The sequence below is a fragment of the Spermophilus citellus genome (genome assembly GCF_964194105.1).
Source record: "Spermophilus citellus genome assembly, chromosome: 1".
In the NCBI taxonomy this organism is placed as follows: domain Eukaryota; kingdom Metazoa; phylum Chordata; class Mammalia; order Rodentia; family Sciuridae; genus Spermophilus; species Spermophilus citellus.
The window spans coordinates 287,304,788-287,319,132 of NC_138182.1; the positions used below are offsets into that span (position 1 = coordinate 287,304,788).

Sequence of the window (14,345 nt, forward strand, 5' to 3'; positions counted from 1 at the left end):
GGTGATCAAGGTCCCTGACAGCCAAGGGCTGGCCCGGCTCTCCCAGCGCCCCGCTGCCCTCTGGAAGCTCACCGGCGAGGGCACTTGCTCTCTTCTCTCTAGACCCTAGAGGCTGGAGCTTGATTTCTTTCACCCTGAACCCGCCTCGCCTCTTTCCTCTACAGTCTTGGGGACCCTGGTGTGCCTGTTGTCTGTGGGCTCCTCCCCACCACCTTGGAAGTTCGTCCTAGGAAAGAAGAGACCCGAGAGCTCGCGGGAGGTGTCTTTATTCAGCAGGGCCCCTGCACAGGGAGCGGCGCCTACACTGTGCTCCTGAGGTCGAGGCACCCCACGGTGCTGGGCGACAGGGTGCTGATGCTAATGACGATGCTGCTGGAACCGTAGGCCACAGTAGCCACATGTCCCGGTTTTCGTTTCTTTGTCCTGAAAAAAATTCAAAAGGAAAATCTCATAGTGCACACTCCACTTGCAACCACAGCCTGAGGAGCAGCACAGGACTGGAGATGCATGTCAACCAGAAGCTCACTGAGGCCCAGGTGGGGGCTGAGCTGGGACAAGCAGGCCCTGGATCCTGGTTCACCCTGACCTGACCTGACCTGTGGGGCAGTGGGGGGGGGGGGAGGGGGGGGGCGCAGAGGATGGAACCCCGCCTCAGGCCCTGCCTATGCAGCCGTCCCAAAGGATGGCCAGAGGAACTCCCGTGCCCCCAACAGCTGTAGCTGGCTGCGACCCACCTGCTCTCTGAGCCCAAGGACCAGGACGCCCCAACCTCAGCCCACGGGCCGGGCTCCAGGGATGTCACCTGGACACCAGGTGACAGCATCCTGTTCTAGGCTGCTGACACCTTGCACTGCTACACTGCCCTTTACCCTGACAAACACCCAAGATGAATGTCAGCTTCCAGTAAAGGCCACTTCCAAAGGCGACAGGCCACCAACCAGGACACCAGCTGGTGAAACAAGAGCCCCACCTGCCCCGTCACAGGGTCTGCAGTCTCCTCCCCTCCAGCACATGACCTACACCACTGGGGACGTGCCCCAGGGCCTCACAGCTCCTCCGCTGGCCCATTCCTCGTCCTCACGAGCCTGTGTGGTGCTAGCCAATAGGACTGCAGGGGACCGATAGGAAAAGCTTCCCTCTGAGGGTCTCATGCTGCCGTCCCGAGGATGCAGACAGATCCCTTAGGGAGGAGAGGTTAAAATGGGTCACTAAGGTGGTCCGCATGAGCAGACACATGCAGAGGGACCACCACATGTGGACCCAGGGAGGACACAGCGTCTGCCAGTCAGGGAGGGCCATCAGGAGAGGGCCTGCCCGCCAACCTGGGCCTCCAGCCTTGGGAAGGGCATGGACATCCATGGCCTGAGCCTTAGGCTGAGGCACCCTGCCTGGCAGCCTGGGACAGCAGCCAGGGGGATGGCTCAGAGACAGGCCTGGTGCTAGAGGGGGAGGGTGGAGGCCCCAGGACGACCCCAAGCCAGCACTCAGGCACGAGCTGCTTCCAGAAGGCCACTCCACACAGGCCCCGCCATGCAGGCTGGCCGGCGACTGTGTGCAGGTGACCACTGGGGACCAGCAGGCCACACAAAGAGCACCAGCGAGCAGCAGGGCTACTTACCAGGTTGATGTACACCTTGGGGTGGCCCAGGGCGCCCCCGCCGCCGTCACAGGAGATCACCCGGTGGTCCACCTCACTCACAGGCTGCTCTGCTATCAAATCAATGGCGAAGTTTTCATTCACCTGGAACAAGAGGAAACTTAGCCAGGTGTACACAGCCTCGATCATCTATATCATGGAAGCTTGTCAACAGCACCCACCCAACCCATGCACCCGGCACATTTCACTAAAGATGACCATCGTAGTCTTTCCACACAGACGAACAATTCCCTGAAACAGAGCCACACGTCCACGTTGACCCTTCACATGGAATGCAAGGATTGGAACAGTAGGAAGAATTCTCACTCTGCCCTTGGCTCGGCAACTGCCAAGCCTACCCCAGGTGCCCACACTCACTCTCCTGTCCCCTGCAGTGCCCATGCCCACCCTCTCCAGACTCAGAAGAGCACAGCTGGCCACAGGCCTCCAGGCTTTCTCGAGAGACCTGACAGGGAAGCTGGTGTGTGGCAAGCATGACCCCACGCATGTCAACACATACATCCACACCCACACGCTCTCGAAGGCACAAAGACACCCACACAGACATGCAGTTCAGAACAGTGAGTCCTCGAAAGAGCGCCAACTCCAATCTACAAGACTGTCTCTGCTAGTGCCCACCCAAGCGCCTTTTCCCACGGTGAGAGCACTGGCGCTCAATGACAGCACGTGCTAACCTGCATAGTCCCCAGTTGAAGGAACGGCGGACCCGACACCAGAGTCCAGGGGCTGCACGCCCACCCGAGGCAGATCCCCACCAGCATGTTACGGCTTCACAAAACGCAGAGCTGGCCCTGCCGCAGTGAGTCTCCCACCTCCCGGCTGATTCAAACACGTTTCCACACATCCAAACAAACCTGAAGGGACAGGCAGCACCAGGCCCTCCGGCCCTCCCCAGCCTGGCAGGGAGCCTGCTCCACTTCACCAGGTGGGGGAGCGTCCACAGCAGGTCCTGACCTGCACACACGGGGCTCCTGCCGCCTCCCTCTCCATCACAAAATGCTGCATGCTGCCACCAACCAGCACTTCCTGGAAAGCAGGCCCCTTCCCCAGAGCCCCCTTCCGTAACAGTGCCCAACGTGCCCTGTGTGCGGCCACTGACTCCCCGCTTTCCCTGCTTCTCCCTTAACAGCACTGCATGAGCAGCCCCGCACACAGGTGTGCACAACAGGAAGTGTGTCCTCAGGGAGCACGGGGCAGTGGGCCCCGACGGCCTGAAGATGAACAGCACACAGAACTGAGAGCTCCGCCAAGTCCAGGTCTGCTGCCCATTTCCACAGGACTCTGGCGCCTTTTCCTGTGTGTTTTAAAGTTCTTCCTCATGGAACATCAGACCTTTATCAAATCAGGCTGTGACTGTCCCACCACACACCCAGGTTCTGACTTCCAGCGTGTCACCAGGACTCCGGCATGCCCCTTCTCCAGGCGCATTCTAGTAGTGACTTGTCTAACTGCAGGAAAAAGCCTACTTCGAGGGGACTGGGCATGCTTCAAGCTGACCCGTTAACTTAGCCAGACACCCTGGACACAGCTGAAACATGTGCACAAGAAAAAGGCCCTCGCCTGTCCAAATCTACTCTGTGCCTCGGGGACCAGCCCTCAGCAGTGGCTCGGAACCGCGGCAGAGACCTTCCTCAGGGTCTCCTGTGTCTGCTGGCGAGTCCTGGTCTCCTCCTCCACCGCATCGCCTACCAGACTAGTGTAACGAACCCCTGTGAGGAGACGCACGAAAGGGCAGACAGACACGGGGTACAAGTGGGCAGACAGACGGGAGTGGAGAGGAGTAAAGAGGTGAAGAAGAGGAAGTGTCCGCTCCTCCCTCCTGCCCAACTTATTCACTCAAAAAAGGCCACATATTACTCTTCACCGTGACTACACTCTGACCAGTATTCCTTTAACCCTGAGGGCCAACTGAGATGAGGTCCAGGTTAACACAAACAGAGCCTTGTTACTGTGGAAACCAGGTAGTGCACCGGCAGAGTTATCTTAATAGCCTCAGGAGGAAACTGCTGGGCATTACAATGGTGGATATCAGGGCGCCAGTTGCCCCCCAAGAGTTTGCTCACTGGGGGATGCTTCCCTATCTATTTCCATGGTCAGAATACCTACAGACGACTATGCACACTTATGATGGAACTGTTCCAATAAACCCACCACGACCGGGAAAGACCATCCGGCAGAAAATGCACCAACACTAGCCCTGTGAGCTCACAGAGCAGCAAGGGCACACGCCGTGCAGTGCTTCACATGGAATCCTGCGGCCGCTGTGGCTGCTGTCTGACCACTGCCCAGCATCTTGGGGAAGACTGCATCCTGTCAATCAGTGGAGGAAAAGATCGAAACCCAAAGCATGGTTTCTGCTAAGTAAGGCCTCTGTACCAGGGTAAGTCCACCCGTTGACACTGGCCATTCTGTGTGAGCTGTACATTCTCTGGTTTGCAGATTCTTCTCAGCTTTATCATCGATTCTCAGGGGTCTTCAGACACAGCACGTCACCTCCACATTAGAGTGCTATTACTCCCCCACTCCCTCACCTGTGATGCTGGTAAACCGTGCAGCACATCCTGGGCTTCTGGGCCTCATTCCTGACCACAGGGGACATCACTGGCGTTTTTGTGGGACAGAGGTTCTGGGACTGAAGTAAAACGTGTTTCCACAGCAGGGAAACACGGCGGACCCCAGAGTCTCCAAGCAGAGCAGCAGTAGACTGCCAGGGCCTTTTCAGCAGGTGAGGATATGGCTCCTCTGCAGACCACTGGGCCAGTACGACGCTTCCACAGACCTCCTCGCACAGACGCCGGGTCACCGTGCAGCCGGAGCACCTGCCGGCATCTCACACAGAACTCCGCGCCCACGTCCACCTTTATCCTTCTCTGTTTATTAGGCTTAAGCATCGTTGTTATTCTTCTCGTGCCTTAAAACATCTCAAAGTGTTCCCTGAAGTTCTGCGCAGCTGTAGGATTCCTGGACACCTAGCAGTTGGGTAGAATGTCCCCATGAACCACCTGGAAGGGCCATTCCTTGGCTTTAAGTTCTATGGACACTGGTCTGACTGAGCCTCCCACTCTCACTGGAGGCAATTCAGGTCACCGTATCCCTGTCCAACTATCCACCGGTCTGAGTCCCTCTGACACCTGCAGAGGTGCACTGCAGGCGCTCACGGGGCCACGACTCCTCACCGAGATGGTTCACTCTGCGCCCACATCTGTTCTCTTCCGGCCAGGCAGTTCCACTTGACCGAGGAATGACTGGTGGCTTGCTGGGTTTCCTCGCGCATCCCGCCCGTCTTCTGCTCCACTGTCTCGCCAGTGCTCCCTTCTCCGCGCTGACCCGGCTCACGCTGCCACCCCTCACAGCTGCGCTGGGAACCGACCAGGCTGTGACCAGCACACACCCTATGATCTCCTCCTCGGTTGCCTGGACTTGCCTCTGTCCCCTGGGCAGACTGCTCTTCCCCTGGCCCCTATGCTTGTGCCCCGTACCGTGGCCGCTGTGCCCTGGGCGTCAGCTGTTCCCCAGTCCCTATGCGGGGCTGTCAGCACTGAGTCTTCTCGGTCCACTCAACACTCTTCCAGCCTCAGTCCCACACTGCTGGGCATCATGCCCTCAACCCATCCTTCTGGTCCTCACTGGCTGGATCAGTACACACCCTGGTGCCCTGTGAGCCCATGCTGCAGGAGTCTCTTGTCCACCACCAGGAGCCACCTGCACAGACTGCAACAGAACCTGCTGAGGGCCATTGCCAAGTAGGAATGACGCATCAAAATTTCCTTGCCAGCATACCCCACGTTGCTTAGAGGACATTCGCTGTGACATTGCATGTATGCTTTAGTAAGGTGACCTTGCTCAAGGACCTGGGCGGATCCGGGTTTAGAGCTGATCAGGTTTTAGGGAGTATCCCGTCCTTGGGTTTAGGGAAGTTCCAGGTTTAAGGTGTACCCTGCGGGGGGGGGGGGGGGGGGGGGGGGGGGGGGGCGGGGGCGTATCCTGCTGCCTCAGGCCCGATCCTTGAGTTGCCCGTTCCCGATCCTTGAGTTGCCCGTTCCGTTGAGTTCTCGTGAGATTCAGAAAGTATTGGAGAAGAAAGCCTCATGGAGTAGGTGAATTGGGCGGCGGCAGAACTGGGATTGCCCCAGAACATGTGTGTAGAGGCCGGTGTGAGTTCGGGAATAAAGAATTGCTGTTTGAATCTACAAAGCTGTGGTGGCTCGTGATTCTGTGCCCAGCCAAGACTGCGGCAAGAACCCACCCCACGGAGCACACAGTCGCTCTAAGTGGAAGGAGAAACAACTGGACATACTGCAGGGCGTGAACGGGACACCGCGAGGCGGAGACACCAGCTACTTAGTGCAGGCACACCCTCCGCTCCTGTGAGCAGAAGATGAGGGCCCCCGCTGACACACAGTTCCGTAACACTGGAAGGACACGCCAGTAAAGGTCACTAACAGGAGGCAAAGAGTCCAGGGGAAAGGGTTACGTTAGGCTTCCTTTGAAACTTTATAAGTTCAATATTAAAACCATGTTTACGGTTCCCAAAATTAGAAAAATGAACATTTTTCTGTAAAATAAAAAGGAAACCTATGGACCTGGTATTTCCAAGTAACTTTAAAAAGAAAGAAGAGGAAGGCCTCCAACAGGACACACCGTGAGAACGGGGCACTTCCACGGTCTCTGCAGGTGGCCCTGCTCTGGGGACAGCGGACGGACGGACGCGGAGGTGAGGCCAGCAGCCACAGCAGTCTCCCGACCCTGACCTCACCAGGGCTGTCCTTCTCAGTCATGAAGCACGTGTCCTCCTGTGCCCACGTACACACACGCCTTGTCCCCCAGGAACAGCACCAGTGACAATGAGCACCCCTGAAGCCCACACCGTGGCCCCTACACCCCACTTCACACCCAGAGGACCAGGATCCTCCAAAAGCGGCTGGTTCCAGGGTGGGAAGGACTTGAGATGAACCAGAGAGTGCTGCGGTAGATGAGGAAGGAATCAAGGATGATTGGGGGGGGGAGACAACCTCCCATGAAGGCTGGCGTGAGGACACGGGAGATGGCCACCAATCACTGAAGACCACGTTCTTGTGACGTGGTCGAGACCCATCAACACCTCCCAGGAAGTCGAGTGCCAGTCAGACACGGGAGGCCAGCGGGCACCTCTCCTGTTCTCCCGACAGCAAACTCGCTGGTACTGCGAGGTGGCAGAACATCACCTCTCCCAGGCCCTGGGTGGAGTGCACATCAGCCACAGGCACGCTGACATGGAGGACGGACCCGCCACCAGATTACAAGCCCCTCAGGACGGGAGCATGCCCAACGCTACAGGGACAGACCTCCACAGGAGAGAACCGATTCCTAACCAGGGAATTCCTGGGAGAAGGACAGGGCAAGGAGAGGGGCAAGTGGGAGCCCGCAGACACAGGAGGGGCTGGAGACACGCAGATAACTGCAGTATACAGGGCTTACTGGCTCCGAGTCAAACTGTAAAATATGGCAAAACTGACAGCATGTAGCACCCCATGGGTGACAACACTCTCATCTACTGAAGTAAATAAAATTCTGTCATCTTCTGAAATGAATGCTGGCAAATTTGAAAGCAATAATGTGATGCCAAAGACTTGCCCAGAGTTACCTGGGGCTGGCGGTGCTGGGAGCTGGCAGAGCAGAGCTGAGGCCGGGCTGGCCACCTGCCAATGACCTCAGCTGATGGCCGCTGAACCCGAGAGCCTGGGAAGACAGAATCGCTTACTGCTCCACTTCACAGTGGCTTTTAACAAAGCCACCCAGCATCCTGGCTTGGTGAGCAGCCCCTCCTGATGCCCCCGGTGGCAAATCCAGAAACCCGGGTAGGGCCGACCTCCCGGAGTGTGCATCCCCGACTTAACTGCCTCAGTCACGAGCCGGAACAGCCAGGAGACAGGCGTTCTCACTGCAAGAAGCAGAGCCTGAGCGGTAAGAAGCCCACCGCAGAGTGCCCCGCCCACCCCAAGCCCCACTGAGTCCACCCTTGTTCCTTCATGAGTCACCAGGCCTGCTGCGAGCAGATTTTCCCTTTTCCAGGGCACTTCTTCCCGAGGCTCTGGAGGGCCACGGTCATCCTCGGAACACAGGACGTCCCAGTGATGAGCAGGAAAGGTCTATTCCGCACACAGGCGGTAAGGAGGACCTCGCCAAAGGACCTCGCCAATGACAGCTCGTCACCTCATCTCTCCCATTCCCAAGCTCAGCAGCGGGGACCAGATGTGCCACAAAAGCCAGCTTAGGAGGCCAGAGGTCCCACAGCTGCTGCATACCACAGGGGACACACTGCACGAGGCAGCGTCCCACCCTTCCCACAAGCCATCAGGCCCACAGGAGCATGGAGCCCCACATAAGGTCAACAGACTGCCCCAGGTCACTCTGCAAGGCTGGCTGGTAAACAACCTTGCTGTTTCCAATCGGGTGAGAGCTGCAGTCCAACAGGGTCCTGGCAGTCCAGGGGCATGCTGGCCTCCACCCCTGCAGCCCCAACTCCCACCTGCACATTCTGGACTACACCAGGCAGACAGACCCTCGCCAGTACAGGGGCGGGGCTGAAAACAAGCCCAGAAGCTCACGACAGGGGTAGGCAGCTGTGTCCTGGCCAGGGCTGAGGAGTCTTGTACCACTGCTGGCAGAGGCTGGCCGCAGAGAGGCAACGCCCAGTGCCTCTCACCAAAGCTCATGGAAACAGGGCCTTCCAGAAGGGTTGGTGTTTCTAGGAAGACTTGTCAGTTACGGGCTACCACCGAGTGCAGCCTCTCGGAGCTCTCTGGAAACAGAGAAGTCACCAGAAATGACGGTGCCCGAAGCCCACAGCAGTGCCCAGCAGCGGCCGGCCTCCACTGTGGCGCTACAGGCCCCTCGGCCACGACACCAGCACCTTGCGGCAGGCCTGTAAGAAGGCGCGTTCTGCTCAGCCCCAGGCAGCGATGCCAGAACCAAGGGAGTGAAGCCGTGCGGTGCAGTAACATGGGACACCTAAGTGACAACATGTCAGAGGCCACACTAACAAACCCCCAGGCCCCCAGCACGCAGAGACCCACGTCTCCTGCCAGAAGGGCAGCTGACGCAGGATGCTGCTGACACACGAGACTGCCCTCCTGTCACTTACTGCGCAGCCCAGGGCGACCCTGACCTCCCATTATCAGCAGCTGCTCCCCAGAACTCAGCTCCATGCAGGAGTACGATGAAAACGCAGTCAACACGCCAGCCTGCACCACGCTGCCTCGGGTCCCCCCTGCTCTTCCAAGGGGAGCGGACCAGAGCGGCAGGGCACCGCCGGGTCCTCTGAGGCCATCCGTGGACAGACTCACTGCTGGTCACTGCCACCCTGGAAATGACAACCCTTCCTCTGATCTGGACATGCAGACACAATTCAAACCCCAAGCCCCAGATTGGGTACAAGTGGTGTTTTCTCTCCTGGTTCCTCTTTGGCTGAGCACTGTGGGTACACAGTCTCCCCATGTCACCCAGGTTTTATTGCCTTCTACTGGGTGAGTTAAAGAAATACACTGTTAGCTGCCCCCGCCCCTGGTTCTCTTGTGGCAGGCAGGTCCCCTGGGCTGAGGGCCTTTGGCCTGGACAGTCCGTCTGTGTTGGTCAGGAGGCCCTTCCTCCCACCTCCTCTGTTGGGGCTGTAACTTTCCCGTGGGTCCGCCCCTTCAGCTGCCTTTCTTCCATCCTGGTCATTTTACCTTTAAAGCTAAACACTGTGTCCTGGAAATGGACCACCGGGATTTTCTATTACTCACAACAGTCAGGGCTGATCTTGCGGCTACCTCGCAGAGAAGCCACCACATCTGAACCTGGGTGAGTTACGGTTTGAACATTTTCTCTGGGTCCTGGGGGGCAAACAGCCCTGGCTGGTAACTGTTACTCCTGACAGCCCATGCCCTTCTAAGATGGCGGGCCTGTGATTCATATTCCTCGAGAGGACTCACTATTCATGTCTTCTATGCCCTGGCCCAGGAGCTGCCCCACCCTGGTGACAAGTGACCATTTCCCACCCTGGTACAGCCTCAGCATGAAATCCCTTTCCTGCCTGAGTGGTCTGTGACAAACAGGGTGGAGGGAGCGCTGCTGCTGAGCCCCTGAAAGGGACCCAGTCAGTCCCCACAGGGGCCTGAGGTCACCTTCTCCCCAGTTTCTTTCTCTCTCACCAAGTCACACCTCAGCCTCCCAAGCAGCTGGGACTACAGCCCCATGCCTGCGGCCCCGGCTTCATCTTGTTTCCCTAAGATGGCAAAAGACACATCAACACCAGCATCTTAAAGCCCTTTGAGTGCTGAGGTGGCTGTAAGCATTTCACAAAGTTGTACAACCGTGACCCCTGCTCACCTGTCCCTGTAACCCACTGCAGCACCACGAAGCCCCCAAAGCTTCCCACCCTGTCATCAAGGTTCAGGCGACTACATCAGAACCCCTGTCCCGTCCCGTCCCTCTTAGGTCTGGACAGCGTCCCACTGTGCATGCACCACGTTCCCATCCCCTGTCCTGTGGAAGGAGGCCTGCATGGCCTCCACATCTTCTCCATGGTGAACAGCGCTACATGAACACAGCTGTGCAAATCCCACGTGCCTGCGGCTCTGGCTTCAGTTCCTGTGGGTCCAGTTAGGCGTGGAATGGCGGGTCCCGGATTCCCTGCAGCGGCTGCCTTGACAGCACTTGCTGGCTCCTCTCTGGGCCTCTGATGTGCTTCCACACCACACACTGGCAGCTTCCTCTCCAGCACGGCTTGCAGTTGACTGTCCACCAGCCTAAGCTGCACACACTCCTCTCAGAAGGATCCATTCACCTCACATGGAGAACCTGTGAGCACCACCTGCAGGCTCCCTAAAATCAGTGATGGCTTGCACCTTAAAGTGCCACTGAAAAGCAGCGAGGGGCTGGGCAGGTGAGGCCACAGGGTCTCTGCTGACATCCCGGCCAGCCCCAGGCTATGGAGGTCATAGCAGTGCCCAGAACTCATCTCCACCTGGCTACAAAGGTCCAATGTGGGTTGCCTGGGTGCAGACTTAGGAGGGGCCCATCCCACGGGGAGGGAGGCTGGCTGAAGGACCCAGTCTCCTGGTGTTCTGCAGCTTCTGCCTGATTGCTTACCTTCAAACACTGAAAATGAGCCTGCCCTCCAGCTGTAAGGAGAGCAGCCGCACAGCAAGGTGCTCTCTTCCCCGTGCTTCCTGGGACAGCTGCTCCCAGCCCATCCCTGTCTCAGGCACCAGGTACCCACGCCCCAGGAGATGAGTAACCAAGACTCACTGTGTTAGAAAATTCACTGGTGGGAGCATGGCTCTGAATGCAGCCGGCCAGGACAACCCAGCACCCGAGCTTGTAAGCAAACACACCAATGCACTCTGGCCAGTCCCCACCATCTCCAGTCCCAGATGTCCCCTTCACACCACTTCCTACTGCAGGCCTCAGAGTACCACCAGTGCAGGAGAGGGATACCTGCTATCAACAGTGCATGTCTGACAACCCAGTAACGGCAGCAGAAGAACCTGCAGACTGGCATCCACCCTTCCAGGGGCCCAGGGCACCACCAACTCCAGGACCACATCAGGCCTTACTTCTGTTCCCTTCCTTGTGGGGGCGGGGCGTGCCTCATTCTGTGGTATACCTGCAGCCTCCCCTCAATAAGAGCTGCCATAAACTGGGACCGTGGGGCCCTATACAGGCACTCTGCAGCTATGGCAGCTCAAGACTGCGCTAGCCCCATGGGGAGGTGCTTCCCATTCTCTCCTGCAAAGGCCAGCTCAACAACCCAGTGTTCTATTATTCTTGGTCTTCAGATTAAGTCCAGCTTTATCTTATTTGTTAAAATACTACCAATGAAACTAGAGATAGTGAGATCAGGGGTTGCCAGGGGCTGGGTATAGAGGAAGAACAGGCAGGTGCAGAGATGTGCTGGGCAGGAAAACCCCTGTGTACTCCTGCAATGGTGGGTCCCCGTCAGTGCACATCTGTCAAACCCAGAGAGTGCATACATTAGGAGCAACCCCTCTGTAATCTGTGGGTGCAAGTCAGACATCAGTTCCAAAACCGGTTCACCAACTATAACAAAGGTCCATGCCAACACAAGATAGATGTGAGCAACAGCAGAGACCGAGAGGGACAGAGGTGTTTGGGACTCTGCGCTCTGTTCAGTTTTTCTATAAACCCAAAAGTGATCTATAAAATTACTCTTAGAGGCCAAGCTCACTGGTAGAGAGCTTGCCTAGTAATGTGCATGGCCCTGGATCCCTGTGCCTGCCCCCCCATACACAAACTGAAAAGTCAAAAAATTAGGTCAAAGGGGGATTTCTCCACTGGTAGCACCATGTTGGTGCTCAAAATGTCTCAGATTTTGGGATGCTCCAGATTTTTGGATTAGGCATGCTCCCCTCACATAAGCTTTTTGAATGCTTACCTGTCTTAACTAGATCTTTCACTCACCTCTTTCTGGCGACCTACAAACCGAATTTTCCTGTAGTCTTTATCATCATAAACCTGAAAGAAAAAGACCATCTGTGATTTTACAGTCCAATTCTAAAAGTGGTCACTGAACATCAATGACAACGTTTCAGGGAAGTGCATTTCCCTGGCATTTAGGCCTCTGAGGTTGAACCCAATGCCCAAGAAGTGTACTGTGCAAGAAGGAGCGTTTGCCAGAAATATTCTGAAGGCAGGTGGAAAGCCTAGGGGAGCTGGCCAGCAGGAAGGTGACCTGCAGAGAAGAGACAACCCTGACTTAGGAAGGACCCCCAACCTTCTTTTCACATATAGCAAATGGCTTCATTTCCTCCTCTAAATACTAAATGACAAGTACACAGGGTCATCTGTTGGTTCACCATCATAGTGGAGCGCCATTCTGGGCTTTTCGCTACATCAGACTCCTCGAGTTAGCAACACCCTCGATTTAATATTAAGCAGCATTAAGAAATCTGACCAAAAGAACTGGCGGTTACAGACTTCCAAAAGGAAATCTGCCCTAGACAGCGGGCAGAGCTGCCCATCGGACAGCACCTGGAAGGTAGCCCAGGAGCGGCCCAGGAGGGCTGACACACCCACCGTCCTGTCGGTGCGCGCGCTTACGAACATTAGTGTGCACGAGCGTGTCAGTGAGGGGGCAGCACAAGCGTGCACGAGCGTGTCAGTGAGGGGGCAGCACAAGCGTGCACGAGCGTGTCAGTGAGGGGGCAGCACAAGCGTGCACGAGCGTGTCAGTGAGGGGGCAGCACAAGCGTGCACGAGCGTGTCAGCTGAGCGGGGCAGCACAAGCGTGCACGAGCGTGTCAGTGAGGGGGCAGCACAAGCGAGCACGAGCGTGTCAGTGAGGGGGCAGCACAAGCGAGCACGAGCGTGTCAGCCGCGCGGGGCAGCACAAGCGTGCACGAGCGTGTCAGTGAGGGGGCAGCACAAGCGTGCACGAGCGTGTCAGTGAGGGGGCAGCACAAGCGTGCACGAGCGTGTCAGCTGAGCGGGGCAGCACAAGCGTGCACGAGCGTGTCAGTGAGGGGGCAGCACAAGCGAGCACGAGCGTGTCAGTGAGGGGGCAGCACAAGCGAGCACGAGCGTGTCAGCTGAGCGGGGCAGCACGAGCGTGCACGAGCGTGTCAGCCGCGCGGGGCAGCACAAGCGTGCACGAGCGTGTCAGTGAAGGGGCAGCACAAGCGAGCACGAGCGTGTCAGCCGCGCGGGGCAGCACAAGCGTGCACGAGCGTCCGTCGGTGTCTGTGCGATCCCCGACGCTGTCTGTCCGCTGCCTCCCGCGAGCCCACCATGCTGTCCCCCGCCGAGCCGCGGACCGACCATTACCTGGCCGGTGTGCGTGACCTTCTCCCCTGTCGGCGACACCCGCACGCCGAAACTCCGGGCCACCCGGGGCAGCGACAGCAGCTGGCGGAAGGTCACTGCCGCCGCCATTTTGCCTGTGACCCTTGACCCGGCGCGCCGTCGTTCCGAGGGCTGCGCATGCGCCTGGCTTCCGGCGGGGGCCTGTGCTCCCGGGACTTCACCCCAAGAGGTGCGCGTGCGCTTCACAGTCTGGGAGGGCTGGGACTGCGCTCAGTTGAGGCCGAGCTCTTGGAGTACGCAGGTGATCCGCAGTTAGTAACGCCCAGCGATTCTTACTTGGGAAAGGCAGAGGAGGGTGGGAACTGACGACGCACTGCTTGTATTCTCTTGACATCGATAATCATGAGAAGTATCAGTATTTTTGGTAGACATCAGTGCTTAGCAGAAGAAAATGGAAGTGCATCCCCCTTGCAAAATATGCAGCATTCCTGGTAAGGAGGCAGCCTAGTTTGTGGATTTCTGCAACAGAGACCTAATAAAAGCTACCAGTAAAACTAGAGTCGATTTTAGCTAGCATGCAAAAACACAGGCTTGAGAAATGCCTAAGACAGGGTACAAAACTCTGGCCTCCAAACCTGGTATGGTCTGTTTCGCCCCTCAGGCTTCGTCCTCTAACGTAAACCTTTTTCATAGACTTTTCCAAGGGTTAAAGTCACACAGGGGCCAGCCCGTAGAACCAGCAAGCTCGAACATCATAGGGACAAGATTAAGGTGGGGCCCTGAATTTACAGGAAAAGCAGGAGTGGGGTTGAGGTGCTAATTCCCTAAGGAGTTAACAGAAGCTCACTGGTAGCTGCAGCCAGAGTCTGAGGACCAGGTGACTCCAAGAAAAAACGCCTACATA

At 57.2% G+C, this 14,345-nt stretch overlaps 1 protein-coding gene across 1 annotated transcript; it reads right to left on the bottom strand.

Moving 5' to 3' along the window:
• Positions 1-250: 250 nt before the first annotated feature.
• Positions 251-13,616, bottom strand: NDUFS6 (NADH:ubiquinone oxidoreductase subunit S6). Its single transcript, XM_081296121.1, has 4 exons — positions 13,463-13,616; positions 12,101-12,154; positions 1,619-1,741; positions 251-423 (listed from the first exon to the last, which is right to left on the bottom strand). The coding sequence occupies exons 1-4, from the start codon at positions 13,568-13,570 to the stop codon at positions 358-360; spliced, it is 351 nt and encodes a 116-aa protein (XP_081152247.1). The 5' UTR covers positions 13,571-13,616; the 3' UTR covers positions 251-357.
• Positions 13,617-14,345: the final 729 nt, after the last annotated feature.